General features: G+C 35.5%; 2 protein-coding genes across 4 annotated transcripts in view; one reads left to right on the top strand and one right to left on the bottom strand.

The window, feature by feature from the left end:
- The window catches only part of LOC116343595 (low-density lipoprotein receptor-related protein 2), a 128,649-nt gene that overhangs the window by 93,176 nt on the left and 17,398 nt on the right, over positions 1-18,075 (bottom strand). For both annotated transcript variants that reach the window (XM_031771767.1, XM_031771768.1), the window contains exon 2: positions 5,298-5,996. In XM_031771767.1, the coding sequence (XP_031627627.1) occupies positions 5,298-5,550 (253 nt within the window). In that variant the 5' untranslated portion in view covers positions 5,551-5,996. The remainder of the gene's footprint in view (positions 1-5,297; positions 5,997-18,075) is intronic.
- On the top strand, positions 10,248-12,751 carry LOC116343596 (protein 5NUC-like). Of its 2 annotated transcripts, none has more exons than XM_031771769.1 (7): positions 10,248-10,312; positions 10,429-10,689; positions 10,751-10,839; positions 10,900-11,150; positions 11,236-11,512; positions 11,574-12,191; positions 12,258-12,751. In XM_031771769.1, the coding sequence occupies exons 2-7, from the start codon at positions 10,440-10,442 to the stop codon at positions 12,420-12,422; spliced, it is 1,650 nt and encodes a 549-aa protein (XP_031627629.1). In that variant the 5' UTR covers positions 10,248-10,312; positions 10,429-10,439; the 3' UTR covers positions 12,423-12,751. The 2 variants fall into 2 exon arrangements, with proteins under 2 accessions (XP_031627629.1, XP_031627630.1); XM_031771770.1 differs by having other exon boundaries at positions 10,261-10,341.

Consider the following 18,075-nt stretch of genomic DNA (forward strand, 5'->3'; position numbering starts at 1 on the left):
ACGTTGAATAGCGACCTCACCGAAATCTGTACAATTTAAGCGAAATTTTGTCATAATCAAGTGCTCAAGCGCTAGAATTGATGAAAGACTCTATACAATGTATGGTATAGAGTTGTTGTTGCAATTGAATCTCCATTATACGCATTTTGTGTACAATTGTATGTACGTTCATACTATAAATCCATTAAATCGGTCGCTATTCACTGCATTATGCTTTTGACACGGCTAAATAATTTATCAAACATGTTCAGCAAACATATTTAGGAATTGTTTATCCAACAATGTTGAATACACGCACACACAACACATACCTGTACTCTATGGTCCATTCAATCTGTCAACGCGCATAAATTACCAATTTAAAATAGGAAAAATGTTGGCCCCGTCAAAATTTAGGATGCACATTTTGACATATGCACGCCGAAGCACGGAGACAGACAAATGAAATAGGACACAATTTGCAGGTAAATTCAAATTATTGTGTGTCATGTCAAATGCAAGCGAGCAAGAGTAACAATAGTTGACGAAAAGCACTGCGAATATATCAGATTAAGAGCATTATAAAATGATATTGTTTGAAATTCCCTTCGGTGATTTCTACGAAACACATCAAATTTCCGAAATGAGGAATCCATATAGATGCCATTAAATCTCGTGCTTTTCGCATATGCTTTTGGAGCATTCGGTTCTAAAAAGCCACGTGAAACATTCTTATAGTCGAAGCTGATACGCACATCGAATTATTTCATATTTTGTCGGAGAGAGAATTGTGAATTTCGATGCTTTTACCACATGTTTGTTGAAACTTGAAACATATTAAAACAACCAAAGCCAATCAAATTATGACGTATATGATCTGCACATTTTCTGCCAATATTTTACGTCGTCATATAATTATATAATTTTCTCTCGCGGCTTAAAAAAACGACAAACATTTCCATATAAAACAAAAGATGTGTCGTGAGCATCCATTTACCGCGATGCAAAGTTTCCCGTTTTAATTGGAAATTGTAGAAACATACGGCGTTCCGATTTGTGGCTAATGTGATTTAACATACTTCACTGAAAAATGTTTAATTAAGTAAATAATTTACGGCGGTGTTTGCATCGAAATCGACTTTCATGCGTTAAGTAGTTTTCGACAGCGATATCGCACGTTTTTTTCATGTTGGTTCTCACCACAGCAGCATATCAAGTAAGTTTTAATTACTTCGATGCCATGGCAATGATTCCAAATGTTATGCTTATCTCATGAGAGGCTTATGGCATACCCAAAGATTCGAATTGAAAAAATCGGTTAATGATAGCGCTTGTATGTAGTTTGTATTTGAAAAAGTGCCAAAAGCATTGTCAACTACAAAAAACTTTGTTCACCAACTTTAAAGTGACTAACATTCTATTGTTAAATAATGATTCCCATGTACAGTTTTTTTCTCTCTCTCTCTCTCTCTCTTTCTCTTGCACTCTCTCACATGCCTTCTTTCGTTTAATTAAATTATTGCCGTTGTAATGGAATAACTCAAACAACAAAGTCCCTTTTGTAACATTGTATCCGTAACATAAAGCGTTTAGGTTATGAGATATAATTTGGAAGAAATTATTTAATTTCCTATCACATTCGGAATCAGTAACATATTCCTAATTCCATTGTAAGCCTCCGATAAAAAGAGAAAGAAATACTTTTTTTTTATGTTCTTGTTTTTATTGTCGTCGTCGTAAATTGACAAACAGCAATTGCCTCTATGCCTACCGCTGATGATGATGACAAACATAGTAATATGCATGTGTTCATCGTTTCGACAGAGAAAATTGTCGCTGCTGGCATGTTTACGACGTAAATGCAAATTCTCAATGTATATAGTTGTCACACACACAGAACGTCGTGCATTATGCGATACAAATCAGCATGACAGACGTAGCACAGTATATTGTAACTTGGTTCGGCTTTTTCTCTTTCTCTGCGCCAACTTATACCATGCAATAAAGACAAAGTGTTTACACTGGAAACATTTGTTTTTCGTTATTGTTCGTACATAATTCGTTAAATCAATGTATGATATGACATATATGTGTGATCACATTCTTGTCGTCCGCTCTAGGCGTATACAAAATGTGTGTGGCTTGGTGTGACTGAAAACTGTCGTTTTATCTTATGCACACATTCTTACAAAATGTACTCAAATAAAATGAAAATTGGTATAAGATGGTGAAACAACGGCGAAAATGTTAAACTATGTGAAAGACATAATACATGGAGATCAGGACAAATATAAGACGCGATCACATTGCACTGAATATGTGGTGAATTACATATTTTATTGGCTCATATGAAGTAATTTAAACGGTTCGTTGGCCGATCCATTCATTTTCTAAGCCACATTCACTCCTGTTCACCAAAGCCTCGATGCAAAAAAAAAACTTTTTTACATCTTGGCCACTTTTGTATTTTGTTTTGACGGGTGAATTTCGAAGGTAACAACTGTTAAATTCCTGAATTCACACAGACACCGCATTTAAACTGTTTATGTTCTCTGTCACTATTCGTTATTATGAAAGAGTTGAAATAACTGTTTGGAATGGCGTCGCATTCACTCGGTGACATGGATGTGATTGGTTTGGTTGCCTTTTTTTGTCGAGTTTGTTGCGCTCTGGCATTGAGAAATGGTATCATGCACCCAGATAAATTTAAAACGGCAATTCTGTATTCAGTTTGCTTTTTTTAGTTTATTTATTTATTTATTTCACTTCAACCATTACGCCTTTCAAACATGCAAAACTTTAAACCATGCCAGTAGTATGGACTCGAGTGATTCAAGAATTGTTGAAATTCACTCAGTTAAATTGACTGAAATCGTTGATGGCATGGCATGAGCAAGAAAACCGTCAAGATTAAAAAGCAATTTCATCGAGTAATATTTCAGCATTTAATTTCCGATGCAACTTTATTCAAGCTAAACGAAAGCCCGAAGGTAATTTCGAACGATTGCTCATCACTGCGCGTGTGTGTGTACTTTTTCATAATTTCTTACTCGTTCTCTTTCATTCGCCTGTTGACTCCACGCTCAAATCACCGATTTTCATTTTTATCTGTGTTTCAAATTAAAATTCAATTTTGAGCAATTTCCATTCGTGCGCGCCGCACCATCGAATGCAAGAAAGAGCCAAAAAATGGCTTCATCCAAATAAATATTTATGCATTTGAATGGCAGAGATTTTCTTAAGTTAGCTTCTTCGCCGAATGTATACGACGACGATTCAAAAAGAAAATGAAAATCGATTTATGTGCTTCATCTCTCTCGCATTTCAAAAAGAATGAACGAAAAAAATATATAACGGAGAAAGAGATTCACATTGCAAATACCAGGGATTATGTTTGTGAAACGTGAGTGAGCACATGGAAAATCATTTTTCCACGAGCCCTCCCCGAAATGCGAGCAAATCCTTCAAAGGCAAGACAAACAAAGACAGACAGAAGACTCAAAAGGAACTTCACAAACGAGAAAATGTGGATTAATTGAATTTGTGTACCTCAATTTATTCATAGTGTCGCTTGTTTATGTCGATGGTTTTTATTTTCGTCTTCAGAGAATTGTTGAACGAACCATCATCAAATGGCTCGACATTATGGCAAATGGAATCAAAATCTCTCCATTTCTGGTGGATTCTCTGGTGATATTGACGTGTGTATGTGCCTCGTGAATCAACATTAAATTCATTGTCACAAGCTCTTAAGCGATTGAGGAAAAATTGAAGAAAAATACCGAAGTGAAATCACTTCGCTTCACTGGGAAGTCATTATTCTTAATTAAATATGGAGATGAATTCAAGACGACCGAAAAGTCATTGATAATAAAGAATAATTAAAAGCTGATATAATTGAACGATGCGTTTGCATGAATACGTTTTATGAGTTTTTCATGCAAATGATAAATACTCGAAACGAAATCGAAGCAGGCATCATCATTAGCCCAGGAAGAAAATGTCTAACCCCCAAAATGAGACAAGACAACCAGTGCATGACCAAAGTTCGGAAGTAATCGAAGTCAATGTCATTTGTTTTTTGTTTTTTGCTTCGTTGCTGATGGAATCCATGATTTCGATAACTATACATGTATCAAGTCGACGATTATGGAATATCTTTTGCTTCTTTGTACAGTTTTTTTGCTATTTCATGAACGTGGATCGAATTGGAAATGGACGACGGTAAATACGGCAATGACGAAGAATATTTTTGTATGTCTATGGATGTGAGAATATTTGCACGTACAACGGCTATAAATAATGAAGTTCGAGGCTTTCCGCTTTTATCGAATGAATGTAATTTTACTTTGTTATCAATATTATGTGTACCGTTATTTATGCCCATCTCGACAACTATATATACATTTACACGTCTACGTCGCAATTGTAATATCAATGTAGAGCCATGCTATTGCTATTCTTGGCGATTCATTTGCATTTAAGCGTTCAATAACACAGGAAATTGTTTGCGATGTGCTTCTAAGTGCCGAAGTGTTTCTCTTGTTTTAAAACGACAACGAAAACCACCACACTCAAACAGTTTCATCGACATGAACTATAGCGAAGTAAAGTGTTTTCTCAATAATTCGTCATTTGCATATTATTTTCCATTGAATTGGCTACGCAATGGAGTGAACGTAAGTACTGATCTGGGCTTATGCCTGTATCCATCGTTTTACCCATCATCCGTCGATATATGTGTATACACTGATTAATTTGCTCTTGATTTTTTTTCGTATCATCATCATCTTCTTCATTTTCTTTTTGCATGTATCTTGGGATTTGAGCGGCAAATAAAATGAAAATTCATTCACCGAACGATTTGTTATAGTAAACTGGTCGTTGTAATTTATCAACTAATCAAGTGGTTGTTTCGCAGATTCAACACAAATCAAATGGATGTTGTTATGCTAACAACAACAACATCGACACAATTGAGACGCAAAGCAGCGTGTAATTTATTAATTGGTTTGAGAATTTACACTAAATGCGGTGAAAAGATAATCGAATGTCAATCACAACAGTGAGCGATAATGAATTTCTCTTCTGCAAATGTCATCGACAAGTTCAGTACACCTTTGTTAATTAAATTGATTGAATCGAAGATATTGCTGTTGATGACAGTGAAATGCGGAAATCGATCAATTTCCTAGTGTTTTTTTTTGTCGTTGCTTTCTTATTCATTTTTATCAATTTTATTTGTGATTTCAATCAAAAACTGAATATAATAAATCTGATAATAAATGATAAATAAAGATGTGATAAAAAAATCTAACCTGGTGGTAATAAACCGCTACCGGTCGGAGCTGTAACTGGATACTGGAATGTGTCAGCACGTGCTACCGAATTCGAAATTAATCCAAATGTATTAAGTAGAACAATTGCAGCGTAAACATTAAGCGCCAAATTCCATGTGAACGGCCGAAAATGCTGTTTAACTGTTGATGTTGTTCGTTTGTCATTGTTACGGCTACCACCGCATTGAGCAGTAGCTGAACGATGAGCCGATGTCAATGAAGACACCCACATTTTGTCACCACCTGTAGCACAGTGGTGCCACTGTTCTCTAAATTCAAAAACAAAATGGTTCTTCCCAAATGAATTTTTTTTCTTATTTTTGTAATCTTAATTAAATCTGCCCGGTTTACCGCACATTCGGGCCTCTTTCAATTTGCCATCCAAATATCCAAAGAATACGAAGTATCAAATCACTTTTTCGTGAAACTTTGTTTTTTTTTTTTTGCTATTCAACTCTTTGCAAATTGTTAAAAACTTTATTATTGATATAAATTTTCAATTCTTTTTTCACACCGATCGAAACACAAACACACTTTGATGAAAAATAAAAATAAAAAATTGTTATCTATTTTTGAATTTTTACAAGCACTGAACAAAAGTCGTTTTCTTTTACACGTTTCGGTAATAACTTTCTCCCCTTAGTGTAGTGTGCGCTTCTCACCGCCAGCTAATTGATTCTGTAAGTAGACAAAAGAGAAATAGAAATTAAACAACTACAATAACAATTCGAATCGAAAAGAAAAAAAACTATGCGATTTAACATTGAAATTGGCGGCGTGAGAGACTCGTGATCACATTTTTCAAACCACATTGTACATTGATGCAGCTGGTGATGCGCTGATGCTGCTATTGCAGCTACTTTTGAAGCTCTTCCGTTGCTGCTGAGTAATGAATGAAATGTAATTTTCTTTTTCTAAACAATTTGTATTTTTTTGTTGTTTCACATTTTCTGAAAATTAATTCACATCCAAACACATTACTGACACACAAATGAGCACCATTGATGCTGTTGATGGTGATGGTGGTGTTGGTTTTGACGGTGTTGAACCGTTGTTGGTGCTGTCAGCGTGCACGACAAACCGCGAATCATTTGTCTGTAATTGACTTGAGCTATTGTTTGGCTGCAAAATGCATTTGCAATTTAAGCCATTGTTTTGTGTGTTAATGGAAAGATTTCGTATATGTTTCTTTTTTCTATGCTTCGTGAAATCGACGACCTGCAATTAAAATGAACAAGTCCGAAAACGTGGTGGCAAAGCAAATGAGAACGCTGAACATTGACGAAAAAGACGATGAAGCGGTGGCTTTTGTGCTTTTTTTCGAAGCCAAACCTATCATCGTGCCCGATGAATGGTTCATGAATTGTAACGGCATCGAACAACAGAGCAGTCAAAATTTATTGATTGTATTATGACAATCGAATCGTGCATCAGTCAAAGTGAAAGACAGCGGCAAACTGTGTGGTGTGTTGAACTTTGTGATTTGAGATGAAAATGTCTTTGACTCTTGTGTGTCTGTCTATGGTGATTGTTTGTGGAAATTAGGCCAAATATCATGTAGTTAGACACACACATACATCTATTGTTTGAGAATGAAAACCACACGACACTCTCCATGAATCAAATCAATTTTTTATGTGCGTGTATGTGGATGACATTAAAATTTGTAAATTGAATAAAATTAAAGTGTTTCCGCATGAAATTTGAGCATTAATGCCTTAGACATATACTGTGTGATATGATAGCATGACCGGCCTAGGTGAATTGAGTAAAAAAAATGCGACTGTCGTTTCTTTGCGTCGAGTATTCTCATTCTTTATACATGCATGGAATGTGCGTATCTGTGCCGGCGGCCCATCCATTTAAAAATCAAACAAAACCGGAAGAATGAAGAACACACAATTGAAATTAATCGAATAAATTCCAATTAGACATCTTTTTGTTTGTTTATTTGTTTGAGTGGTATACGCCTCACTCGCAACAAACACCATTTAAATGGTGTAAACTATGCTGGAGATATGCTGTGTACATAAAACTCATGATCCAATGATAGATAATGAGATTAAAATTGAAAGACGCACTCGCGCCTTTGTCCAAGAAATTTTTCAATCTTCGATTGTTTGTCTCTCGCTTACTCGTTCTCTGAACAAAAAAATACATGTGTCAACCGACGATGACACCAAGTGTTCGACCAAAATGAACCGATTCAAAGTACGCAAATAGAAAACGCAATAGCCACAGAATGGGTTTTGTTCACCAAACTGTGTGATATGGCATGGTAATATGAGTACAGTGATTGAATTCAATTTCAGTGATTTCAAGCAAACCACAAATGCGAGTGTTTGGTTAGAAATAACAAAATCCAAAGTGACAAGAGCAACAATTCATAAGTGAAACAAAGAATTTAATGAAATTAACGTGGAAATGAGAATGTTTTATAAAAAAGAACTTGAAACAATTTCACTCGCATTCTACAATGAGTGACGACGATCGTCGTGACGTGACAGTGATGAACGAAAATTAAAACCAAAGAATTGGAATGAAATGGAGAAAACAAAACAGAGATAAAGAAAGAGAAATAACATAAAGTACTTTAACAACAAATTATTTCAATATAACAACGAAACGGCTGCGTTGCCTCTTTCAATTGTTGCAGAGATCGAGGCAAATGAGCGAACGCGCGCACATTGCACACAGGAAATAGTACTTGTGGAACGAAACACCAACACCAACAAAACGTACATCATTTGGATCGTCTTTGTTTCTTCATAGCACTTCTCTCGCTCTCTCCTTCTCTCTTGCTCGCTCATATGTACAACATTACCATTATTATTACTGTTATTATTATTTCGTTTGCTCGTCGTCGTCATCATCGTTGTTGTTATTTTCTCAAATTACTTATGCAGTAGCAGTGAAAGTTGGATGTTCAGTATATGTATATGCAACAAACATGGACATTTATGCATAATAAACTTAAAATGTCAAGACAAAATATGCTCTTGAAAAATACATGAAAATACACACATCAAACAATCTCCGGACTACAATGCAATGCAATTTTTAAAGAAGCAGAAAAATTTCATTTTCTCAACAGAGGCTCTTGCTTGTCTGCTCCCTTCAAGTCTATCTCTCTCTCTCTCTCTCTCTCTCTCTCTCTCTCTCTCTCTCTCCATTTTCGAACTCTATAAGCCGCTCTTGACTCGGCAGCAAACAAAATATATGTGTGTTGCTTGTACACACGCTGCCAACGGCATTGCTCGAACATACTACTTTGTAAGTTTCGTCGTTGTTGTCGCCGTCATCATCATCTAGTTTCGCTTACGATATATCTGAATTTGCGAATGCATTTTAAATCCCTTGTTTTTCTCTCTTTCTTCTTTACTTCGTTCTCTTCATCTGATAATTAAATTTCAGCAACAAAATGGAATTTTCGAAAAATGAACAGAGATTTCTATCGCTTGTGTTCCTCTGCTAACGTTAAATCTTATCAAACAATCGTTCGGATTTTTTTTTCGTCAAAATTGTATGTATAAAATGGAGTTGTCGGTGAATGAATTCGACCTATATATTCGAAGAACAACAAAAAATGAATGCAAGCACAAAATCACATTTTATAAATAAGCGGTTGTGATTCGTAGAATTGGTCGCATTTTGCATATATATTCGTTCAAATATTTATGTATTTTCGTTTTCAAATAAAAAATAACGCTTTCTCATACCAGACGCATTAAGTGGATGATGTGACAAAGGAAAAAGAAAAAAAAAACTGAACACATAATAATGAAAAGTGCATAATTTGTGAATGTATAAAGTGATTTGACAATGAGCACATATTATGCTGACTAAAAATCAACTAGAAGCTGACTAACACACAATTCAAAATACGAAATAATTGATATATTTCAGTTTGAATGCGACTCCGTCTGCATACGCGGAAATTGCATTAAATTGAGCACATTTTAAAGTGGGCGCGAATGATGAAGGAAAAAAACGTATATAAGATGTATTTATTTGTTGCCGTCGCCACAACCGCCACCACCGACGACATCTTTTTTTAATAAACGAAATAATTTACGAGTTGTACGTGCATGCATGACATTTGGGCAACTTAAATAACCTTATTCAATTAGGGAATCGATTCGTAAGCGCAATGCTTGAGATCGACTCGTTCTTACTGGATGTAAGCTCAACAGTGCAAGCGTAAACAAATCATTCTGACGAGCGTAAATGAATGTTCACTTTTTATTCGCCTTCCTTATGAGTTCATTTAACGAACAGTCAAGAAAATTATAGAACGACGCTTCCGCGACTTTTCTCTCTTTCTCTCATGGAGATGATTGATGTGATTCACGCTATTTGCATTCATTCACGTTGAATCATGAGCTCATTTTTTATATTGTTAATCTCTTGAGATTAGAATAAAGCAAGACAATGGTCCAAAATATACATCATTCCGGCTGCAAGTAACGGTAAAATTATACTAATTAGGTAATTTCATGTATATATACATATATATATTATAATGATGTCATCATCTTAAATGTTTCAACAGAATAGGGTATCGATTGATCGACAATATTGAACTACAACTTTCACAATAAATTACATTTGAAGCGAATTAAAATTAGAGATTAAAACACCTTTCGTGAATGTCACGTCAAGGTGAAAAAAAATATCTATTTAAAACAAACGAATATTTTTGTAAGATGTTTTTATTCAAATACGTTTCAATAAAGTGCGAATTTGTTAAAAACAACATTCTTGAAGATTTTACGAACAATTTTTCAAGCAAAAAAAGCTTCATACGCTGATATCTAATAAAAAAAAATCTGCCATGTGTATACATCGGTATACTTACTAATACTATATTTGAAAAATGTCATGTAGAACAGTAAAAAACGGTATAAAATGGCTTAATTTGTTACCAGAATTACATTGTTTCGGAGAAGATACATCAAATTCAAAATTTCTTCGGTGGCTGACTTGTGTATAAAGTAAATTCAATAATTCTTTCATTTGCCGTGTAAAGTTCTTTAATTTTTTCAACTTTAATTCCATTTTTTTTTTCATATTTTGTGTGAATTCAAATATATTTCTTATTTTCTGATAGAAAATTCAAACATGCTTGATACGTTTGTCCGTAAAAGCTATTTAGCGCTTTCGATCTTTGCGTTGCTGTTAATGTTTTCAATCGATTTTGTGCGAGCAGTAAACAATTACTTGGACTTAACTATATTGCACAGCAATGATATGCATTCAAAATTCGCGGCGTGGGATGGTTTCGGTGGTTTTGCCCGTACATCGCATGTAATAAAGGAGCATCGACGAGCAGCCAAAAATGGTGGTCCACCCGTTTTATATTTAAACGCAGGTACGAATTTATTCACTTAAAACGCGCCGAATTCAAATGAAATTCTCAATTTTAAATTCAGGTGATGTTTATACCGGATCTAGGTGGTTTAATTTATTCAAAGATGAAGTTGTTACTGACTTCATGAACGCCTTAAAACCAGACGCAATGGTAAGTAATCAATGATTTAAAGAAAAAAACAACATATTTCACAAAATTTGTTCGGAACAGTGTTTGGGCAACCATGAGTTTGACTTTGGGCTTGATCCTTTGGTGCCATTTTTGGAGCATGCAAATTTTTCAATTGTTTTTACAAATCTAAAAAATAAAGCCGATCATCCGTTGCGTAAGCATACAATACCCTCTGTTGTTTTCAAAATAAAAAAATTCAAAATCGGTGTGATTGGTTATCTTACTCCATCAACGGCAAGGTGGGTACCAAATTGCGCAGTCGATTTTAGGCCAGAAGTAGAGGCAATCAAGTAAGTAAACTTCGACCGAAATAGCACCTATCCACATTAAATGAACTCGGATATCAATCTATACAATTCATTATTTCTTTTTCAGTGAAGAAGCAAACAAATTACGAAAAAAGGGTGTAAAAACTATAATTGGTTTGTCCCATTCTGGTTTTGTGGACGATTTGAAAATAGCTGAAAGTTGTCCACTTCTCGATCTTGTCATTGGAGGGCACACGCATACGTTCTTATATACAGGCCAACAGCCAGATAAAGAGGTGGCAGCATCGCCCTACCCGACAATTGTCAAACAAAAAACCGGTAAACAGGTTCCAATCGTTCAAGCATACATGTCCGCAAAATACTTGGGCAAATTGGAAATCCGAGTAAGTTGCTATTTTTTTGACATCATTAATTCGAACTAATATCGTTGAATTTTCTTCATAGATTAGTAAAAATGGGAATATAACCATGTGGAACGGCAATCCTATTCTAATGGATGCAAAAATTCCTCAAGACCCCGCATTTTTGGCATTGGAAAATAAATATCGAAAAAAGGAAGCGAACGGTCCCAAACCAATTGCTGAATCAAAATTAGATTTTTGTTCGTACCGATGTGTCTTCTGGGAATGTGGCATTGGCAATATGATGACTGATGCATTTATTAAAGCAGCTAAAACAAAATTGAATGACGCTTCATTTGCTTCGTCGGTTGCTTTGATTACCTCAAGAAACATTCGCGGTAGACTTAGTAGCGGATATCTCGATATCGCAGACTTGAGTGGTCTTGTGAAGTTCCCCAGTGAATTGGTAATCGTCAAGATTTCAGGTGAACAATTAATGGCGGCTCTTGAACATTCGGTAGGAAAATACCCCGGAAATTTCTTACAAATGTCTGGACTACGCGTAGTTTTTGATGTGGCAAGTGAACAGGGTAGCCGTGTTGTGTCAGCGGAAGTTCGTAATTCGAATTCAACGTACGATAAACTTGATTTAAAAACGGAATATAATGTCATTATTACAAAACATCTATTTGAAAAGGGCAATGGATACACTATGTTCAGTGTAAGTTTTTAGGCTCGAACTTTTTTATAGCAATGAATTTTAATGTTCTCTATATTAAACACACAGGATTGTCAAGCGAAATTCTTGTCAATTTCAATATTTGATGCATTTAAAAGCTACATTGAGGAGATGCAAGTCATCAACCCTGAACCTGTACATGAAGGTCGCATAACGGTTCGGAATCCACCTCCGCTGCCACTTGGTGCACCACCATTGTATGCACATTATTAAGATGGAAATCCTACAGGCATGCGTGATCCCATAGGGTATCGGAGCTATTTTGAAAGCTTCACCTTTGGCGATATTATTTCATAAATGAAGAGCAAAAAAGTCACCACTTCCAACTTAAATGATTTTTCTATATAGTTCCAGTGTAAGAGCAGTATAATGTATAAAAACCCTACGCATACGTCTGGTAACCATCAATTTGAAGAAATTATATAATGTTTTTAAATTTTGTTATAAAATATGTTCCATATTCAGCAATAAAAATACGCAAAAGTCATCTTAGTTTGACTACTTATGCAAGATTGGTCATCATGCATTTGGCCTCAATTCGACTAAGTTGTTCTTTGATGCCCCGTTCATTTGATCTTCAATGAAAATGTACATTTTCATATTTGAAGTGAAGCGAATTGATCTTCTTATTGAAGTATTTCTTTTTCTCATTGTGTATACCCGAAACAGGAATATTTTACAAATGAATCCACATAAAACTCATGCAATATATTCATCATGAAACTGAAAGAAGAGAGAAGCGTTAAGCTTGCGGTTTTGCTTAAATGCAAAGCCAACCATCGACATGAATACACACTCACAGTCGACCGTCAGAAAGACACCCAGAAAGAGAGAGTAAGAGAGATATGGTAAAAAATGTAAACCATTTACACACGATAAGCGGCAATGCCAAAAAAAAGATAAATGGAAATTGAACCAAAACAAAAACGTAGTCCATAGAGCAAAAAAAAGAAGCTTTGCCATACAAAATACAGGTCATCATCGCGTTTCAGCTGCTCGGGAATACTATACTTGTACAAAAAGGAAAATAAAACCAAAGCAACAAGAGCAGAAAAAAAGCATAAACAAACACACGATTTGGTTGGGAAAAGCGGATATGAAAAAACGGACAGAAAAGAGTGTGTGTGTGTAGTAGTAGTAGGATGGATGGCGCTTTATCAGATGATGAAAATGAATAACGTTGTAGCTCAACTCCGTGAATAGTATTTATGCGAGACGATTCTCTTTCGCTTGTTATGCTTTGGCAATATTTGGACTTTGAAATATCACATGAATTGTTATTTGCTTGGATTCGTGCACTTTTTCGACATCGTCATCGTCGTCGATGCCTTTTTTCATGTGCACGTTTTCCGCAATTTCGTTTTGTCTCACCGCAATATCGATGGGGATGGCTAGCGTGTACCGAATGCACGTATATGTGCAATTACTGGATTTTCATTTCCTTGATGGAAATCATTGCAATGAATAAAACGAAAGCTGTTGAAATGTTTGCTTTTGATCGCATAATACTATTGCTGCATTTTCTGCTTAATATCGACCATTTTCACAAAGAGATCCAGATACGGGAAAAAAAATTCAATTTTCCTGTGCATTGTTCCTATTAATTCCTCGACTTGCGGCTGACAATGGCACACAAAAGAGAGGGAATATTCTTGATGGAAAAATTATCGATCAAGAAACGTTTTCAATTGAATTGCTTGCAAACAAACAAACCACATCAAATAACTAATAACTTTTTTTCATTTTCATTTCGAATGAATTTCCAATGTTAGAATCATATGCGGCATGATTTTGCTTTTGTAAAACTCCAGCCATTATCGTAAATGAAAAGAGAAAATTCACCAAAAATGAGAGCATCAATAAAAAGTGGCAAAGTTTATTGTTTACGAAAAACCAGCGATTTTTATGTTCTTTTGAGTTTTTTTAATATTTTTTCTGCTTCTTTTTCTGATTTCACTTCAGGGGTGGTATATTTCCTTTTTTACATCAAATAAATCACGGTTTGCTCAAAGGTTTTTCACACAGAGACACAAAGAAATGAAAAATTTCTGGTTTTTGTCATTTGCTGTGTGTTTCCGCGTTCTTTCTTTGCCAAGAAAGAGAAAGCAAGCAAGAGAGAGAGAGAGAGAGAGAGAGAGAGAGAGTCATAATGTGATCTGGAGTGCGGTGACAAGGAAACAACTGAAATGTAGGAAATAAAGCAGCAACATTGAAAAGTGAATGGGAAAATCGTTGATAAAGAAAACAGAATTTATGAACCTGGAATTGGCAATGCACAAAACACACCATGCAACGGGAAGACCAAAGAGAGAAAACACAAAACAAATTGAAAATGGCAAGGGGAAAAAACATCAAATCTGAAGCCATTTTATTCATTAGAAGTGAATTTTTGCTCCTGCTGTTTTGGTAATTCACTTCATACTTTGATTCAATCGGCGCGGCATCAAGCAAAAAAGAGGCAGGAAACAGAGAAAAAAAGGCAACATCACCTTTGAATTAAGGGGGCTCAACCGACAGAAAACAACAAAAATCGCACACCAAAACAAACAAATGTGGCGACTGCGACGACGACAATGTCAACGACATGGCAGCCAAACAAACAACCCACACGGCCCAAGGCAGCCATTTGCGATTTCAAAACGAAAGCAGATAAAATTACGACAGTCATGAAAAGTCATGCAATTGGCGCTATGCATCGTCGACATGTCTCAGCGACAATTCTACCGAATGAAATATTATTCGCTTTCTTGTTCGTTCAGTCGAATCCGAAAAACTTGCCTCGGTGAATCTGTGTTGACACACATATAAAACAATGAAAACGAAGCACTGGCTTTGGTTTGAAGCTTTTCAAAAAGGAATCGAGGAAAAACGAACAACTTTCGAAAGTTATTCTCTTTTTTTTGGGGGGTACAAGCGAGGACGAACGAGTATAAATTGCAAAGAAAAACCTTTTGGAAAAGTTCAATTGCAACACATGCCCCAGCGGGTGAATTACATTCGCAGTCCTTAAACTGCAAATACTACATTTCAAACCGACTTACTACTATTTATCAAATTCGTTTCGTCTTTTTGTGACACAACAACAATGGTGACAAACAAAATCGGGCAGAAGTGAGAGAAGTAGGAACCGAAGCAAGATTCATTGCACATATTCGAGAATTAAGTGAATGCTTTTGACTTCCAACCACCAGCGGTGTGTGTGTGTGTATGTAGGTTTTTTTGGTTCTTGTTTGCTCACTTTGAAGTGGCCAAATATACTAAAGTCAAAACTGTTCTAAACATTTCAATTTGTTGCAATGCAACGAAGAAAGTAGGAAAAGTCACCAGGGGCATGAGGTTAAAAGTCTTTCGAACTCGAAGTCTTTCTTATCGAAAAGTTAATACTCGAAATGAATTAATCCAGAATCGATCGGGCAAAAGAAGTGAGACAAGCAATCATATACACAAATTTATGTACATGTAATAGAATCAATGCACATTTTAAATTGTTTGTCGGTCCTTTTCTCTCTCAGCCCCCTCTTCTCCCTGTCTCTTTTTCCCATACAAGGAAGAAAAACTTCAACAGTTTTCAAACTAGATTAGATCAAAGCTTGCTCGCACACCCAAAGGTAAATAGTTTGCAGCGGTGTGGGAATAAGGGTGTATGTGTCATAGTTTTAAGAGCTCAACAATGAAAAACATTTAAATAGCGAACAAGCCAACGAGATGTCGAAGCGATATCAAAAATTTAACTTAACGAACGACAAAGTTTTTTTTCTCATAAATAGAGAAAAGTACTTTTCAATGTTTTCTCGTTACTTCAACATGGTTTCCACGAGATTTTCCCTTTTCCTTTCTTGTTTTTTAGTCCCGAAAAAAGCAGTCGGTTACCGTTCAGAATTTGTGTTTGAATTAAATCGAAACTGTTTTGGGACAAAAAGTGGGTTTTCTGCGGTTTTTTTGAAAACTTTGTGCAATAGAGCAAAAGTGTAAAATTTGATTTGAAATTTTCTAGAGAGCGAGCCAAGCAAAAAGATTGGTCGTGTGTGATGAGCTTAGTATCAAAAATTCAAGTCGTTGTGGTCTGCTTGCCTTTTGTAAGACTCAACTGATACATTTTATACTATGGCAACACATTGTCATCGGCAACATCAAGAAGAAGCAGAAAAAGCGTATAACAAATTTATGTTTAGCACTCGTATAATAATGCATCAACAAAACGGGTATAGATTCCACGCAAAATGGGATATCATAGAAAAATATCAAATGGGATCAATGATGTAAACGTAAATCCCCTTTGCTCTGCTTCAACTTTTGAAGTGTGTTACTTTAGACAAAAAAGCGACGAGGATATGTGACAAATATTCAATGCACGTAAACGATTTTGCTCAAAATAAATGTCTCTCTTGTACAATACTGTCCGGTGCTTGCACATATTGCCTTCTACTTGATTTTCTATCATCGCGTCACTTTCCTCTGGTATATATATGTGTGTGTTCGTCCATTTAATACCAATGTAAAAAGATAAAGTGAACAAATTACAAATAAATACTCACACATATACACAAATAACGTTTTGTCGCATCATGCGACCGAAAGTTACGGAACGATATAGTTTTAAAACTGAAAACGAGTATATGGGAGAAAGTTTCCCTGCATTTTGTCCATTTTCCGTGTGAAGCAAAGGAGACAAATTAAATATTTTAGCTGTTTTTATTTGACGTGCTAATGGAAACGAGTCGTCGCATAAACGACGAACAAGAAAAAAAGACGGAAGAAGAAAAAGAAAGAGAAAAAAAAATACACTTTGTTGTTTTTCTTTTGTGAGTGTGTGATTGAATTTACTTGTGCAATCTCAAATATTGTCAGAGAGAGAGAGAGAAAGAGAGTGAAAAAGAAATCACCGGCACACGTTCGACATACACACGGTTCGTAAAGAGTGAGAAATGCGAGATGAGATGAGCAAAGTTGAAATTCCGTGTTTAATGTCAATTTTCCTTTGTCTATTTATCTAATGGTGTCTTTGTCATTAGATGAAATTCACTTCATTGAATGGTATATGATGACAATGGATTCGGAAATTCGATTCAGAAATTTATTTTCAAGAGAATTTCCAAAAAAGTTGCCAACAAAATTGGATCAAATAAAATTATCAACACTCGGCAAAAACGCATTAAAACAAGAAAAAGCCGAAGTGAAAAATGTGCCCGGATTCAAAAGGTCGATCAATATTTAATGAACATGTGCAAATGATGATAATTTAAAGGTGCAAAGTTTTCATTTAAATAATTCAACGAACACGTTGTTGAATCGAAGTTAAATCCATTTCACGTATGGGAATTTAAAGGGGTTGATTTTTATATATGCATATCATGTCGTCATGGCTTTATTTTTGCAGTTAATCCCAATGTTGTAACACATTCAGTAACTTCATTTAGTCGATTACTTGATTTTCACCTTTTCGGCACAACAATCAATTTACCATCGCAGGTAAATTATATTCGACTGTTTTATAGGTTTGCCCTTAGTAGAAATAACATCGGTACTGCTGATGCTGCTACAGTGTTTCGGTCGAGGTTCTGTCGCTTTCTACATCTCGGCAACTCGAATCGATTCGTATACGTGTTGTATATTTGTTAACGGATGCAAGTGTGTTTGTGTAATAAAATCGATTCTTAATTAATGACGGCTCAAAGCTTCGGCTTTAGACATCGACAGTTCGTAATTCTTGTGAGTGCAAGCAAGAAACAGAAAATACACGATTTCGTTGTTTTCAAAGCACCAAAGACCCCAAAGTGTGATGTGTTGACGGATACACACACACACACACACACACACACAGAGAGAGAGAGAGAGAGAGAGAGAGAGAGAGAGAGAGAGAGAGAGA

The sequence above is a fragment of the Contarinia nasturtii genome, unplaced genomic scaffold (assembly GCF_009176525.2).
Source record: "Contarinia nasturtii isolate CC-2019 unplaced genomic scaffold, AAFC_CNas_1.1 Cnas_scaffold_1037, whole genome shotgun sequence".
NCBI lineage: Eukaryota > Metazoa > Arthropoda > Insecta > Diptera > Cecidomyiidae > Contarinia > Contarinia nasturtii.

Bases quoted from the DNA above. Each gene is read 5' to 3' on its own strand.
- LOC116343596 (XM_031771769.1), top strand. From the start codon at position 10,440: ATGCTTGATACGTTTGTCCGTAAAAGCTATTTAGCGCTTTCGATCTTT. The intron at 11,151-11,235 runs GTAAGTAAACTT...TTTCTTTTTCAG, and splicing joins CCAGAAGTAGAGGCAATCAA to TGAAGAAGCAAACAAATTAC. The intron at 11,513-11,573 runs GTAAGTTGCTAT...TTTTCTTCATAG, and splicing joins TGGGCAAATTGGAAATCCGA to ATTAGTAAAAATGGGAATAT.